At 44.2% G+C, this 17,958-nt stretch overlaps 1 protein-coding gene across 1 annotated transcript; it reads right to left on the reverse strand.

Annotated features, from left to right (window-relative positions):
- Positions 1 to 17,342: 17,342 nt before the first annotated feature.
- PtA15_9A707 (uncharacterized protein) lies at positions 17,343 to 17,552 on the reverse strand (the record flags this gene model as incomplete). Its single annotated transcript, XM_053172945.1, has 1 exon — positions 17,343 to 17,552. One exon carries the CDS (start codon positions 17,550 to 17,552, stop codon positions 17,343 to 17,345), a length of 210 nt encoding a protein of 69 aa, XP_053024135.1.
- Between the last annotated feature and the right edge of the window lie 406 nt (positions 17,553 to 17,958).

Raw genomic sequence — 17,958 nt, forward strand, 5'->3', positions numbered from 1 at the left:
ATTCTTTGCAGTAGGAAACCCCAGGAAAGGGTTTTACTACTGTGGGTCTAAGTTGCCGGATTTCCTACTGAGAAAATCTGCCAAAGCCTTTGCCGCAGTACCCCAAAGTGCACCAAAGTTTTGGATCATGAAATAAAATAATATGTACCCAAATGGTAGCTGCAAAGAAGTAAAACACCAGCATAAAATAATTTTGAGGCAGCTGGGGCTTTTGGTTGTATCTGCTACTAATTGCCTCCGCAACAGATAATAGTGCCTCCTCCACAGTTGATAGCGCCTCTGCAAGAGTTAATAGTGCCTCCTCCACAGTTAATAGTGCCTCAGCCACAGTTAATAGTGCCTCCAGCACAATGATTAGTGCCTCCGCCACAATTAATAGTGCCTCCACCACAGTGATTAGTCCCTCTGTCAAAGTTAATAGTGTGTATGGCACAGTCAATAGTGCGTCTGCCACAGTTGATAATGCTTCTGCCACAGGAACTATTAACAGTGGCGGAGGCACTATTAACTGTTGTGGAGGCACTATTAACTCTTGCAGAGGCGCTATCAACTGTGGTGGAGGCACTATTATCTGTTGCAGAGGCAATTAGTAGCAGATATGACCAAAATCCCCAGCTTCCTCAAAAGTGTTTTATGCTGGTGTGTTACTGCCTTGCAGCTAACCATTTGGGTACAGATTATTTTATTTCATGATCTAAAACTTTGGTGCACTGTGGCAAAGGCTTTGGCGGATTTCCTTAGTAGGAAATCCGCCAAATTAGACCCACAGTAGCACACCCCTTTACTGGGGTTTCCTACTGCCAAAAATTTCAACATGTGCCTTTCAGAGGATTTTATGCCCACTGTAAAATTTTGAGGGGCTTTGGGGCACTGTAGCTAAGGCTTTGGCGGATTTCCTTAGTGGGAAATCCACCAAATTAGACCCACAGTAGCACACCCCTTTCCTGGGGTGTGCCAATGACGTGAAGCTCATCAGGTCCTATTCAGAGTGATTTATGGTTGCTGTGAAAATTTGGGGGGCTTTAGGTTCCCCAGTGCGGAGGTATAAATTTTTCTTCATTTTCCATCATTTTTTGTGAAATTAAAATTCTGACTCCCATTCTGGATAGCAGAATTAATTTTACAACTCCCAAAATGTGCGCCGGTCAAAATTTTGTCCTGCGGACCGGGGATGGACGTCCTGAGGTGGTCCGCGCAAGGTAAACAACTTTTGGGAGTCGATATGGGAGTCAATTTTCAACTCCCTATATATATCTTCACTCATTCAAAATATTATGCCCCTTGGGGCCGTTTTTCAATCCTATCTTCAATATTTACATAGGATTCACAACTCTACAGGTTATGAGCCTGTGCTGTTACCAGCGGGGTTTCCCCTTCAATCATTAGATCTCCATCCTTCTGTACTGGAGAGCATATTTCCTAACCTAGTACTGCATCCTTCCGTAAAGCATACATATCCCCAATCTTACGCTGTGCTTCCTGTTTCATATCTAAGAACTTTTTTTATCATTCTTCCGTGATATCCAGTTCAAGCTAGATTATATGGTCAATACCAGGTCTGACCAACCCAATCTCATTATCCCCAACTTTTCAGCCAGAGTCACCCCTTCCCGTCAATCACTTCCTTCCATTCCGGAGGAGTCTTTTGACTGAAACCCTTTCATTTCTGCAGAATCATCACTTTCTTGCGTTTCCTCCAACACCATGCCTCAAGAACAGTCCAAATTTCCATTCCTTCTTGCTCTCCCAAGCAATCTTCCTCCAATCTGCCTTCAAATTAAAACGAGTCCGCTACTAATGGGTCTACACCCCCCAAAGCCCTCAATACCGTACTTGCTTGGGAACTTAAGAAGTCTGGTCCAGGCAACATTGATGACAACCTGCTCAAGATTCTTCTGATCTCCAACCTCCCCACCAGCAACCAGACAATGGCAGCGGCGTCAAACTCATTGGTTGTGAGTCAGCTCAGACAGGCAATTAGTCCTCAACTGGCGCTGGATGGGACCCATTTTCCTATGTGGTTGGTGTGGTGATTTATATGGGGCTAGCGGCGTAGAATGTCTGCTCAAAGCAGCACGTGCGGGAATGCAGTGGGGTGCCTGAGCAAAGGCTCAGTCTAAATATCCAAACAATGGGGATAAGCATCCGTTGTGGAACTACTCAAAGGGGGGAATAGAGATTGGAAGGGAGATGGATAGCAAACACTAGTACTAATGTAAGCTATGAAAAGGTGCTGATGAGGCTGCCTTCCTGACTAATGATGAGGGGAGAGAGTAAAACTACGAAAAAGAAGAAAGGTGTGGCTGATTTCTACTTGATCTTAGGAACTAGTACTATGAGCTTAACTACTGACTACTGAGGATGAGAGGGTTGGGGCAATAATTGAAGAGGGGAAGCAACGGAAATGATTCAATAGCAATGGTGAGTTTGGAGGGGCAATGGGCAATGTTCAATGGCTAATGGGTGATGAGGAATTTCTACTACAATTTCTGTATAATCTACACTGTTAATTTCTGCCTAAATCTCACTGACTGGGAAATATACAAGCGGGGGGAAGGACAGTTCTTATGTTAAGATGAAAGATGAGCAGTCAAGAGGAATTCTGGCTATGGAAAGAAAGACTGTACAAATGAGGAAGGTGATGTGAAAATATTAAAAATTTGTAATGATGAGTGTTGGATTTCAATGGTCTTATGGCTTGCCTCTGGCAACACAGAGGATTAGCAATGACATCAAGAGTCTACGCGTTCCAATACTTCAATTTTGGAGCAGTTGACCATCCCCTTTCAAGGCCTGTTGAGCATTATCCCAAACTCTTTTCTTCATCTCGACTTCCACTTCACTCGCGGCTCTTCAAACCATCAATCATCGTTGTACGCCGCGGATCATTCGTTGAGGTCACTCGGTCTAGGCTGGCTACTTTTAGGTTCTTATATTTTTCTTTATGACTCTTGTTGACCATTGTGATATTATCTTATCTGATCATCTTTACCTCTATTAGCCTTAAAGTCCTAGTGTTTGTTATTTCTGGTTTCTCTCATAGCTCTCATCCACAACCTTGTTCCTGTTTTATTTAGGTAAAAAACCATTCTACTTTATTCATTTGTATTTTCTTCATTTTATTGTCTTACTGAAATTATTTTATTTAGACCAAATTTATCAATGAGCACTACTGGAAGAGATAAGCACAGATCCAATGATGTAATGTGTACAATAGGCATAGTACATAATGAGTAATGTGTGTAAAGGGTTTAATATGTGAGAAAATATCTGTAAGAGGAATGTACTGTAATGATTTAAGTAATTTACCAATGAAATGAGTGTTTTAACTAATGAAAACTGTAGGGTTTTCTGTAAATCTTAGGCCCCGTTTGGCACCAATATAATCAGTGAACTAATCACGAGCGATATAATCTGTGACATGCTGATTATTACACCCAAAATAAAAATTAAATAAATATATTGCTAGCGTTTGTCTGCACATGCGGAATAATTATTATGTACACTTTACCCAGGTCTGACGCAGATTGTACAACTTTGGGATGACCATCCAAAAAAGTCATCCTTGAAACTTCAAGGAACTTCTCCCTCTCAATGACCACTCAACCGGTTGTCAAAAACAAAAACAGGAAAAAATTTTGATGACCGGTTAAAATTGAAAGGTTGAAGTCCTCTTGATTGATCTCAATGACCGGTCAGCAAGATCAACCGGTTGATCTCTGTGACCGGTCAAACAAGCCATCAAGGGGCTTTGGGATGGCCTGTTCAAACGGTCATCCAGAGGAACCCGACCTCTTGATGACCGGTTGACTGGTCATCAAGAAGGGATATACAACACCTGGATGACTTTTGTGACTCGTCATCTATTAGAAGGTGTATGTATCCTCCTTCTCAATGACCGGTCGACTGGTTATCGAGATCATTGAGAGGTTGTGTACACATTGAGCACCGGTCAATCCTCTCCATGACCGGTGGAGAGGGTGTATGATATGTATGTATGTGCCGGGTCTGAGCTGCCAATATATTGAGGGGTAGTAATGTAATTAGAGGAAATTGGATATATCACTCCGCCAAACACCATCAGTATTTCACCGATATAATCTGTGAAATATATCTAAGTATAGTAAATCCACACTTTCACAGAAATTTAGACCAAGGGTTTCCCCTGTACATTTATGAAAAACTGGAAATATAGATGGTTGAGTCAAAAAAAAAAATTCAAGGGTTTCCCCTATACAACAGGTGACTACAAACAAAGGCTAAGGGTTAACCCTTTACACTACCAAGATGGATGAATTTGCAATGTCTTATATTGATCAATATAGTGTATATTGATCAATTTATATTGATCATTTTTTTTTATTCCTCTTGATACCTTTTTCTGTGTTGCATGTCTCCTTAATAGTCTTCTATAATCTCTCTCCTTCCCCCTGTGTTAGCTTCAAGCCACAGGAATTTTTTTTTTTTTTTGCCTGATAACATTCATAAATTTCTACATACACCATTTGATTCTTCATGAAAAAAAGACATTGCAAGTTTTAGGATTAATCCAGGGTGGCTGAGGGGTCTCAAATCTTTTTCTTTTTCTTTTTTACTTCAACAATTGATGTTATCAGAAGTCTCCAAATCTACTTTTTTTCAAAAAAGGAAAAACATTGACCCCTGACCTCTCTCATGATACCATCCTGCAAACATTGTTAATTTGGTTGGTTGAACTTCCTGAAGATATTGCAGATCATACTTGAGGTGCTACATGCATAGAAGGCCTTTTTGAAATTAGTTTACCATGGTTTAGCATATTTTTGTTGGGTTCTTTGTTTTAGGGTCAGCCTAAATGCACTCCAAAAAAATCCCAAAAGCACTCCAAAAGTGAGTGTATGGAGTGTGCACTCCAATGATTGTTGGAGTACAGACTAGAGTACTCCAAGTCAATTGGAGTGCAGAAACGGGGACTCAAGACTCTTTGGAGTGCACCACAAAGAACTCCAGTGGCCAGGAAATGTAATGAGTGCCCATGAGTCTCACTCCATCAGATTGGAGTGCATTCCCCCAGCACTCCATTCCTGATATTTCTCCTCCTCAAAAGGGGAGTGCAGTACTCTGCACTCCAGCCAGAGCTGGAGTGCCTACAACTTCAACTGGGCTATGTACAAACACACCCCACTTGATCCTCCTGATATCCATGACGGGTACAGACCGCCATTGAGCGGATTATCATCTCCTCTCAATGACCAGTCTGTACCGGACCGCCGGTCATTGAGGGAAATCACAGAAATCACACCTCTTGATGACCAGTCTGTGCCGGTCATCAAGGGGAGTAACATCTCCTCTTGAAGACCGGTCTGTGCCGGTCACCGAGGGGACTCACACCTCTTGATGACCAGCGCGGACCGGTCACACCTCCCGATGACCGGCACAGACCGGTCATCAAGGGGACTCACACCTCGATAATCGGTCACACCGGTCATCGAGGCTAATAACACCTCCTCTTGATGACCGGTCATCACCGGTCATCGAGGTGAGTCACATCTCTTGATGACCGGTCAGACCGGTCATCGAGGGTAATAACACCTCTTGATGACCGGTGATGACCGGTCATCAAGGTGAGTCACATCCCTTGATGACCGGTCAGACCGGTCATCGAGGGGAATAACACCTCCTCTGGATGACCGGTGTGTACCAGTCATCGAGGGGAGGTGCTACTCTCAATGACCGGTTGGTCTGACCGGTCATCGAGAGGAGGTGCTGCTCCCCTCGGTGACCGGCACAGACCGGTCATCGAAGGGACTCACACCTCTCGATGCTTCCAATGACCGGTTGGTCATCGAGAGGGCTCACACCGCTCACACCACTCGATGACCGGTCAGACCGGTCATCGAGGGTAATAACACTCAATGACCGGTTATGGTGAGTCACATCTCTCGATGACCGGTCTGTGCCGGTCATCGAGGGGAGTAACATCTCCTCTCGATGACCGGTCAGACCAACCGGTCACCGAGAGTAGCACCTCCCCTCGATGACTGGTACACACCGGTCATTGAGAGGTGTTATTACCCTTGATGACCGGTCTGACCGGTCATTGAGAAATGTGACTCACCTCAATGACCGGTGATGACTGGTCATCAAGAGGTGTGAGTCCCCTCGATGACCGGTCTGACCCATCATCGAGAGGTGTGAGTCCTCTCGATGACCGGTGGTGACCGGTCATTGAGAGGTGTGAGTCCTCTCAATGACCGGTCTGTGCCGGTCATCGGGAGGTGTGACTGATGACCGGTCCGCGCCGGTCATCGAGAGGTGGGAGTCCCCTTGATGACCGGTAAAGACCGGTCATCGAGAGTAGCACCTCCCCTTGTTGACCAGTACACACCGGTCATTGAGAGGTGTGACTGATGACCCGTCCGCGCCGGTCATCGAGAGGTATGAGTCCTCTGGATGACCGGTCGTGTGAGTCCCCTCAATGACCGGTCCAGACCGGTCATCGAGAGGTGTGATTGCTGTGGGCACTCCAAAAAAAAGGAGACTTGGAGTGCACCCCAATGCACTCCATTTGGTATTTGCTAGCTTGAGTGCAAAGCCAAAATCCTTCACTGAAAAGGTGGAGTGCTTGGGCTTGCACTCCATTTTTTTTTGGAGTGCATCTAGCTGCACTCCCCTATTTTGGTCAATTTTGGAGTACCCAGTTGTGTACTCCAAGAAACATGGAGTGCCCATCTGGGGACTCCATGTTTTGGGAGTACAAAATCAAGGTACTCCAACTTTTTTGGAGTGCTGGCCCCCCAAAGCCAAAAATGTGGAGTGCATGAAGTAAAAGTTTGGAGTGCATTTAGGCTGACCCTTGTTTTATCTACTTTTGTTATCACCTACAGATTAATGAGGAATATTTCAACATAAAATTTCATCCAAAAATTGTTCTGCATATAAAACCCGGAAATATTGTGTTTTGGGACACATGCATTATGCAGCAGCTACAATCTGATCAGTTGCCAAATATCACTACTTTTGTAGTTTCTTGGTGTTTCTGCCACTATATCTCATCACAGTGGCGGAATTCTTCTGCCATATGGTTATCAAAATGTTTAAATGCCCCCAAAAATTCTTCGTGTACCTTTACTCACCACAAAATCGCCAAATGTAGAAGCTACAGTCTGATCAGTTCACAAATATCACTACTTTGGTAGTTTCTTGGTGTTTCTGCCACTATATCTCATCCCAGTGTGGGAATCCTTCTGCCATATGGTTACCAAAATATTTACGGGCCCCCAAGGATTCATGATGGACCTTAAGTCACCACAAGAACGCCAAATGTAGCAGCTACAGTCTGATCAGTTCCCCAATATCACTACTTTGGTAGTTTCTTGGTGTTTCTGCCACTATATCTCATCCCAGCATGGCAATCCTTCTGCCATATGATTAACAAAATCTTGGCAGACCCCCAAAGATTCATTATGTACCTTTATTCACCACAAAACCCCCAAATGTAGCAGCTACAGTCTGATGAGTTCCGAAATATCACTACTTTGGTAGTTTCTTGGTGTCTCTGCCACTATATCTCATCCCAGCGTGGGAATCCTTGTGACATATGGTTACCAAAATGTTGACAGGCCCACAAGGATTCATCGTGGACCTTAAGTCACCACAAGACCCCCAAATGTAGCAGCTACAGTCTGATCAGTTCCCAAATATAACGACTTTGGTAGTTTCTTGGTGTTTCTGCCACTATATCTCATCCCAGCGTGGGAATCCTTCTGCCATATGGTTACTGAAATGTTGATAGGCCCCCAACGATTCATTATGGAGCTTAAGTCACCACAAGGCCCCCAAATGTAGCAGCTACAGTCTGATCAGTTCCCAAATATCACTACTTTGGTAGTTTCTTGGTGTTCTGCCACTATATCTCACCCCAGCAAGGGAATCCTTCTGACCTATGGTTACCCAAATGTTAAAAGGCCCCCAAGGATTCATTATGGTCCTTAAGTCACCACAAGACCCCCAAATGTAGCAGATACAGTCGGATCAGTTCCCAAATATCACTACTTTGGTAGTTTCTTGGTGTTTCTGCCACTATATCTCATCCCAGTGTGCGAATCCTTCTGCCATATGGTTACTAAAATGTTGAAAGGCCCCCAAGGATTCATTATGGACCTTAAGTCACCACAAGACCCCCAAATGTAGCAGCTACAGTCTGATCAGTTCCCAAATATCACTACTTTGGTAGTTTCTTGGTTTTCTGCCACTATATCTCACCCCAGCGAGGGAATCCTTCTGACCTATGGTTACCCAAATGTTAAAAGGCCCCCAAGGATTCATTATGGTCCTTAAGTCACCACAAGACCCCCAAATGTAGCAGATACAGTCGGATCAGTTCCCAAATATCACTACTTTGGTAGTTTCTTGGTGTTTCTGCCACTATATCTCATCCCAGTGTGCAAATCCTTCTGCCATATGGTTATTAAAATGTTGAAAGGCCCCCAAGGATTCATTATGGACCTTAAGTCACCACAAGACCCCCAAATGTAGCAGCTACAGTCTGATCAGTTCCCAAATATCACTACTTTGGTAGTTTCTTGGTGTTCCTGCCACTATATCTCATCCCAGCGTGGGAATCCTTCTGCCATACAGTTACCAAAATGTTTACAGGCCCCCAAAGATTCATTATGCCCCCTTACTGACCACAAAACCTCCAAATGTAGCAGCTAAAGTCTGGTCAGTTCCCAAATATAACAACTTTGGTAGTTTCTTGGTGTTTCTGCCAATATATCTCATCCCAGCGTGGGAATCCTTCTGACATATGGTTACCAAAATGTTGGCAGACCCCCAAAGATTCATTATGTACTTTAGTCACCACAAAACCCTGAAACGTAGCAGCTACAGTCTGATCAGTTCCCAACTATCACTACTTTGGTAGTTTCTTGGTTTTCTGCCACTATATCTCATCCCAGCGTGGGAATCCTTCTGACATATGGTTACCAAAATGTTGACAGGCCCCAGAGGATTCATTATGGACCTTTACTGACCACAAAACCCCCAAATGTAGCAGCTACAGTCTGATCAGTTCTGCCACTATATCTCATCCCAGCGTGGGAATCCTTCTGCCATATGGTTACCAAAATGTTGAAAGGCCCCCAAGGATTCATTATGGAGCTTAATTCACCACAAGGCACCCACATGAAGCAGTTACAGTCTGATGAGTTCCCAAATATCACTACTTTGGTAGTTTCTTGGTTTTCTGCCACTATATCTCATCCCAGTGTGGGAATCCTTCTGACGTATGGTTACCTGAATGTTGAAAAGCCCCCAAGGATTCATTATGGACCTTAAGTCACCACAAGACCCCCAAATGTAGCATCTACAGTCTCATCAGTTCCCAAATATCACTACTTTGGTAGTTTCTTGGTGTTTCTGCCACTATATCTCATCCCAGCGTGGGAATCCTTCTGCCATATGAATACCAAAATGTTTACAGGCCCCCAAAGGTTCATTATGTACCTTTACTGACCACAAAACCTCCAAATGTAGCAGCTAAAGTCTGATTAGTTCCCAAATATAACAACTTTGGTAGTTTCTTGGTGTTTCTGCCACTATATCTCATCCCAGCGTGGGAATCCTTCTGACATATGGTTACTAAAATGTTGACACGCCCCCAAATATTTATTATGTACCTTTAGCCACCAGAAGACCACCAAATGTAGCAGCTACAGTCTGATTAGTTCCCACATATCACTACTTTTGTAGTTTCTTGGTGTTTCTGCCACTATATCTCATCCCAGAGTGGGAATCCTCCTGCCATATGGTTACCAAAATGCTTACAGGCCCCCAGGGATTCATTATGGACCTTAAGTCACCACAAAACCCCCAAATGTAGCAGCTACAGTCTGATCAGTTCCCAAATATCACTATTTTGGTAGTTTCTTGGTGTTTCTGCCACTATATCTCATCCCAGCGTGGGAATCCTTGTGACATATGGTTACCAAAATGTTGAAAGGCCCCCAAGGATTCATTCTGGAGCTTAAGTCACCACAAGGCCCCCAAATGTAGCAGCTACAGTCTGATGAGTTCCCAAATATTACTACTTTGGTAGATTCTTGGTTTTCTGCCACTATATCTCATCCCAGCGTGGGAATCCTTCTGCCATATGGTTACTAAAATGTTGAGAGGCCCCCAAGGATTAATTATGGACCTGAAGTCACCACAAGACCCCCAAATGTAGCAGCTACAGTCTGATCAGTTCCCAAATATCACTACTTTGGTAGTTTCTTGGTGTTCCTGCCACTATATCTCATCCCAGCGTGGAAAACCTTCTGCCATGTGGTTACCAAAATTTTTACAGGCCCCCAAAGATTCATTATGTACCTTTAATGACCACAAAACCTCCAAATGTAGCAGCTACAGTCTGATCAGTTCTGAAATATAACAACTTTGGTAGTTTCTTGGTGTTTCTGCCACTATATCTCTGCCCAGCGTGGGAATACTTCTTCCATATGGTTACCAAAATGTTTAGAGGCCCAAAAAATTCATTATGTACCTTTACTGACCACAAAACCCCCAAATGTAGCAGCTACAGTCTGATCAGTTCCCAACTATCACTACTTTGGGATTTCTTGGTGTTTCTGCCACTATATCTCATCCCAGGGTGGAAATACTTCTGCCATATTGTTACCAAAATGTTCAGAGGCCCCAAAGATTCATTATGTACCTTTACTGACCACAAAACCCCCAAATGTAGCAGCTACAGTCTGATCAGTTCCCAACTATCACTACTTTGGTATTTCTTGGTCTTTCTGCCACTATATCTCATCCCAGCGTGGGAATAATTCTGCCATATGTTTACCAAAATGTTAAAAAGCCCCCAAAGATTCATTATGTACCTTGACTGACCACAAAACCCCCAAATGTAGCAGCTACAGTCTGATCAGTTCCCAAAATCACTACTTTGGCAGTTACTTGGTGTTTCTGCCACTATATCTCATCCCAGCATGGGAATCCTTCTGCCATATGGTTATCAAAATTTTTACAGGCCTCCAATAATTCATTTTGTACCTTTAGTCACCACAAAACCCCCAAATGTAGCAGCCACAGTCTGATCAGTTTGCAAATATGACTACTTTGGTAGTTTCCTGGTGTTTCTGCCACTATATCTCATCCCAGCGTGGGAATAATTCTGCCATATGGTTACCAAAATGGTAACAAGCCCCCAAAGATTTATTATGTACCTTTTTGTAACCATATGGCAGAAGTATTCCCATGCTGGGATGAGATATAGGGGCAGAAACACCAAGAAACTACCAAAGTAGTGATATTTGGGAACTGATCAGATTGTAGCTGCTACATTTGGACTTTTGTGGTCAGTAAAGGTACATAATGAATCGTTGGGGGCTATATAATATTTTGGTAACCATATGGCAGAATTACTCCCACGCTGGGATGAGACTTAGTGGCAGAAACACCAAGAAATACCAAAGTAGTGATATTTGGGAACTGATCAGACTGTAGCTGCTACATTTGGGGGTTTTGTGGTCAGTAAAGGTACATAATGAATCTTTGGGGGCCTCTAAACATTTTGGTAACCATATGGCAGAAGTATTCCCACACTGGGATGAGATATAGTGGCAGAAACACCAAGAAATACCAAAGTAGTGATATTTGGGAACTGATCAGACTGTAGCTGCTACATTTGGGGGTTTTGTGGTCATTAAAGGTACACGATGAATCTTTAGGGGCCTCCAACCATTTTGGTAACCATATGGCAGAAGGATTCCCACACTGGGATGAGATATAGTGGCAGGAACACCAATAAACTACCAAAGTAGTGATATTTGGGAACTGATCAGACTGTAGCTGCTGCATAATGGATGTGACCCCAAACACAATATTTCCGGGTTTTCTATGCAGAAAACTGCCCGATGAAATTTTATGTGGAAATATTCCTCATCAATCTGTGGTTGACAACAAAAGTTTATAAAAAAAAGAACCTGACAACAATATGCTAAACCATGGTAAACTAATTTCAAAAAGGCCTTCTATGCATGTAGCACTTCAAGTATGATGTGCAATATCTTCAGTAAGTTCAACCAACCAAATTAGCAATGTGTGCAGGATCGTATCATGATACTGATAGAGGTCAGGGGTCAATGTTTTTCCTTTTTTGAAAAAAAGTAGATTTGGAGACTTCTGATAACATCAATTGTTGAAGTAAAAAAAAAAAAAGAAAAAAAAATTGATCCCCCTCAGCCACTCTGGTTTAATCCTAAACCTTGCATTGTATTTTTTTCATGTAGAATTGAATGGTGTATGTATAAATTTATGAATGTTATCAGACAAAAAAAAGATTCCTGTGGCTTGAAGCAAATACAGGGGAAGGAGATAGATTATAGAAGAGCATTAAGGAGACATGGAACACAGACAAAGGTATCAAGAGGAATAAAAAAAAATTGATCAATATAAATTGATCAATATACGACATCGCAAATTCATCCATCTTGGTAGTGTTACAACTTTCAATATCAAAACAAACACTATTACATCACTATTTACACAATTTATTACAGCCGTTATCTCATACAAAAATTCAAGAGAGAATAGTCCCCAAACATTAATGCCTCGGACTGACCCACCAGCTGGCGGCAAGCGCGGGGAGAAAGTGGCCGGGTTTAACCCCCTCCGGCCTGGCCCAAGTAGGAGGGGTTGGAGGGGGGCTCATGGCTGGCGCGACCTCCAGCCAGTGCAAATGCAACAGGGAGAGGCCGGCCGCGGGGGAAAATTGGAGCGGGCAAGGTGCCTCCTTTTATAATTTCCGGGCCCAATCATTTCACCACCGTTCCAGCAACAAACTCGGCATCAACAAGCAAATTATCGAAGATGTTGCAGTCAAGCAATTTGGAGGCAGGTACCATTCCTCAAATATCAGCCTGAGTGATACTATCAGTTCATGGCAGCTCCATGTGTTTGGTGAATCGTTGTATTTTATCTTTCCGGTGCGTCTCAGGATTTTGGATGCCCTGTTTGGAACTTCTTCTGCTTACTTATATTTTTTTGGCAGGCGAGGCCTCCTTGATGATTTCCATCCCGCTCAGTAGACCCTTCCCGTAACTTCCAGGCGACTCACTGACTGAGAACGAGGGGGTATATTAGCTTCGTACGTTGTCACATATGCTCATCAAAACAGATCAAAACGTTTTCAACACCACTCACCAGGGGGGAAATCGCCGCACTTCCTACAGAGTGCCATACCGTGATTTCTTAGCGTAACTGTTCCAGAAGTCAACTGCTTGTGCATGTTTAATTGATACCTACCCTGTGTTCATATCCTCTTGAACTCATGTTGATGTCTTATATAACCATTATGACATAGATTTGATAATGAACCAACCAAACGGTTACAGGATGTGGAAGGAAAAGAAATTCATTGTACATCAACAAAGGAAACTACCTGTTGCATTATCCACGCCACTGACAATCTGAGCCAAAATTCCGGTTGCTTGGATCATCCCCCTTGGGCCTTGGCACTTGCATACACAGTCACAGCACACACAATCAACTTCTTCATTTGCTGTAAACATCATCTGTGATTTGAGGAAAAAGCAGAGCATGCCAGCACTGCCTGTCATGATTGCAAGATTCAAAGACAAAGGTGCCTCTAAAACCTGTATTGCTCACATGCTGATGAAGTGGTCAATCCACAAAGGAGAAGGTTCCCTCATTAATGATTTTATAGTGTTCATTGCTAGTTCATTGGGATAAATCTGTAGATTTTCTGCCCTTCTGCAAATCAAAAAGGTGATCCAACCTAGCAGTGTCTATTCCTTCAGATCATCATCCACACTAGGTGAGTTTTGGGGAGTGTGATCTGACAGGGGAAATCTGACCACACAGGAAGCGGACAATCAGGGGTATGGCTCACCAGACTATGTTTGACTAGGACAATGGAAAATATTGCGGAGTGTCAAGCTTTTCTTGATGAGTATCATACACCCTCCATCAGTAGCCCCCAGCCACCCCTTGGAAGACAACTGTAGTCCAGCTTCACTTCAAACTTCCTGATAATCATGCTTAACATTGAGATACATCATCTCACATTGTCACATTTCCGTGACAATCAGCCAACTTGTGAATTGTTTATGATCCTGCTGTCAGCCCACATTTTCATTTGCCAACAGGAATGTTGTCAACTACAAGAGCAACAAAGTCCGGAACTGCAAATTTATCTATGCTGTCCATTGTGTTTGATCACTTGGCATACAAGAGAAACCACAGCTCCGTGAAAAGAACTGGTGTATGCTGTGGGGGCTAATATATTATGAACCAGAAGAAGGTTGAATTGAACATGGTGATTGAGGCTAGGTGCCGGTGAAGGCTGAGGGTTGTTTCAATGGCTTGATGGGGAGGTCTCTGATGGTGATCAAGTGGAGCCAGATGTTTCTGAGTAGTTTCTTTCCATGGATCATATGGTATTTATGCATGCCCATTTGGATGTGCTATCCATGCTTGAGACACTACATTACCGGTAATTTGGCATTTTCAATGGGAGATAGGTATAGACAGTTCCCAAGAGAAGGGTGGTGGGCTGAACAAAAGTTAAGACCTGCAAGTTCTTGAACAAGAAATAAGCTGGGCATGATCTTCTGCATCATGTTGGGGAAGTTGTTCCATGAGACATCCCACACCATCTTCACTACCCCTGTGTATGTGTGAGTAGGAGGGCGGAATGAGTAGTCACTGTGCCATATGTGGAAGATTAGTCCCACCATAGACAGGTACTGCCTTCTCATGGACCAACAGCAAAATGTTGATACCAGAAACAATGTGCAAGAGGCAAAGCAACAGGCAAGTAACCAGTAAACTGAGAAGGGATAGACCAATTTTATAGTCCAGCAATAAATAAATGGTATGGTTGGGCAAGACCAACAAAGAAGCAGATGATGTTCCGGCAGGAATGAGGAATGTGTTGGATTCTGTGGTGGAAGAGTGTGAGGAATTTGACACATCTTTGAGGGAAAGGGGGCTGCTTGGAGATTAGGAGAAGATTCAAGCAAATTCCCACCACTCCCTGCCTTCCCACTACATATAATTGATGTCTTGGCAGGCCACCAGCAGCTTTCCACCTTCATCCACCAATGCTCATACATTTGTGGGAGTGTATAGAATGTGGCCAGAGGAACCACAGCACCCTGGGGTATACATGCTGGACAAATCTGCCACTAGTGGGTTATCAAGCAGAGGGTATATGGTAGGCTGACCACATTTTGAGAACCATCTAAAAAGGAAAGACCACACACAGCAGGAAGTTGTTTGTTGCTGTTCTGCATGACAGAAGTTTGACGGGTGTTTCATTAAGTTGAATATTGTGACAGCTAGGCAGAAAGTATTTTGGGTAGGGGTGAAGATGAGGGCATGAGCTGCATTACTGCTGCCCTGGAACCTACAAAAGATTTAGAAAGTTACAGGTAGAGAGGGGAAACATTGGTGTTTCAAGCTTGGAAAGTTCAACAAAAGGTTGGCCTTAAATGAAGGGTAAACAACGTGGATTCCAGTCTGGAGGCATGCACAAAGAGCTGTACCTAATAGGACCATCTTTGAAAGGAGTCAAACCATTTGGCCAGAGGGGCCTTATTTTCTGCAACAACTTGACTAGACAATGGGGCCAAATGTTGAAAGAAGCCTGGATGTCGTGGAGCAGGGGCATGGGGGACGTGGCAGAATTGGAAAAGGCTATGTTGTTGCTATTTACTTGGTTGGTTTTTCTGGAAATGAGCGCTCACCAGCGAAGGGAAGATGATGAGAGTGCATGTTTCCTAGCAGAAATCTCCTTGTGTGTGTATCATTGTAGAATCTTTGGCTTTAAATTGGGTGGGTGTGGCTCATAAGGATATTGATGGGTGCCTGGATGGATCAGGCCAATGTTGTCTCCAGAGGTTGGTGAGCCTCTTTCCAAGGTAAAGAAGATCAAGTACATCTTGGACACATGGGGAGGGCACCGTTGTCTCACATTGATTCATCAAGGGTGAGAGTTTATATTGCAGGTATTGCCAACGGTGGGCCGCTAAACTAAACTACACCAAACTACACAAATCTACGCAAGTAGAAACTGCTAAAATGCTAGATGGGTGTTAGTGTAGCACCACAAACGTCCCTCTGGAGCAGTGCTTTGGCTGTAGTGGAGCACGGTAAGGAACGCTACGCTGGTAGATTTGTGTAGATTTATTTAGTTTAGTTTAGCGGCCCACCGTTGGTATTGCTGAATTGGGGCCAGGATAGGATCAGATGTTGCCATGTTGAGGTGCTCAATTGAATGTTGGCAGCAGATTTCCCCACAGGGGATAGATATTTTTACATTATGAATGAATGCTGGTGTTCAGTTGTTCCGTTGTGGTGGATGAGGAGCTTGAGTGCTGGATCTGCAGAATTGGGCATGAAGAGAAAACCTTGATGCCTTAGAAGGAATAGTGCGGGGAACAATAAATGTCAAGGGGATGGAGATGGCTGAAGAGATGTGTTGATAGACTTGTATATACCACATCTACACTCAAGTATGCGTGGTCTAGGCAGTTCGCGGAGAAACACACCTACTTCAGGGAAATGTGGACACAAGGCTGAAATACTTCCAAAATCTAGACATTTGATTGACATCGGCATCCACAGCCTGTCATGGAGGGCCTCAAAGAAACAACCCATGGCTTCTGATGGGGATGGAGCAGTCAGAAGATGGTACTGTGATTCATTGTTGCAGTGTAGAACCAGGGTAATATATAGATCTGGGCATGATGAATGGATACTGAGAGCGAGTGACCACCATGAACTTTACATGAAACATTCCTGCATCATTATAACTGAGAATTTTCTGTAGAAAGGACTGATGATAGCAGCCTATGGAGATATCCTACCACCTGGGGTCAAGCCCTTGCAGGAGCCAAGTTGATTCTGTGATGATTTGGCCAATGCTGAACAGATCCCACTTCCAGCCTGCGTACTCACACCAGAGTCGAGTGTGAGGGGTGTGAGGAGAGTGTAGCAGGGCCACGGTGCAAGTGGCTGCTGCATCTGATGGCATGATGATGACCACCCACCATTGGCAGTGAGTCAGGCCAGGTGAGCAGCCGCGGCCATCCATTGCACTGATTTCTGAGGTGCTCACTTGTGCAAGCATGTGGACATCGGCCAAAGGTGTAGGTGTGACTCTGAGCTGGGCAGATTACCACGGGCAATCACCGCATGAACAGCTTTGCTGATTGAGGCACATCATATTTTGGAATATCACATGAGCTGGTTGTGTGTTGGACTTGGGGGTGATTTTCAGAGTCCCCACCACCATGATGCAGTCTGCAACTAATGTGCACACAGGAGCGGCATCATTGCAGACTGTAGTGAGGGTTACCGCCGAGAATAGGGAGCCAGGAGGGCACAGGAGCCGAGGGGGGGCATGCCAGAGAAGCATGTAGACCATTCACATTGTGTGAGAGTGATTGACCTATTGCGTGAAGCGGGGCTGTTTGATCCTTGCCGGAGGGACATGTGTCATACGAGGGCACTATGCTGTCCAGGGTTGGTGGACAACACATGATGATGTTTCTGCAATGTGCCGGATGGATGAGAAAACTGCAGCCCAACTGTTCTGGCCCTGTTGCTGTGCTTGTCCACCCTGACGTTTGCGCGAACATCAGGGTGGACATTTCCACACATCAAATTGGCTGCCAGAAGTGTTGGTGAGAGATGTGTGGGTTGGGATACCTTTCAGCTACCAAAATCATCTCTGTGAGGCAACCCCGCTTCGCCCATGCAGTGTTGGCTGGCAAGCGCGCATGTTCCTTTTGTTGATCAGTTTGGGTAAGGGAGGATTTGAGGAGGTTGATGTAGGGAAGTGAGCGGTGTGAAACTGTCCTGAGTGTGTGTGATTTCTTAATCATGTTGATGGAGAACTTTGGCGAGACACTAAGATGAGCTTGCGCATCGGTTATGGCATGTGCC

Source organism: Puccinia triticina, chromosome 9A, assembly GCF_026914185.1.
Source record: "Puccinia triticina chromosome 9A, complete sequence".
Taxonomy (NCBI): domain Eukaryota; kingdom Fungi; phylum Basidiomycota; class Pucciniomycetes; order Pucciniales; family Pucciniaceae; genus Puccinia; species Puccinia triticina.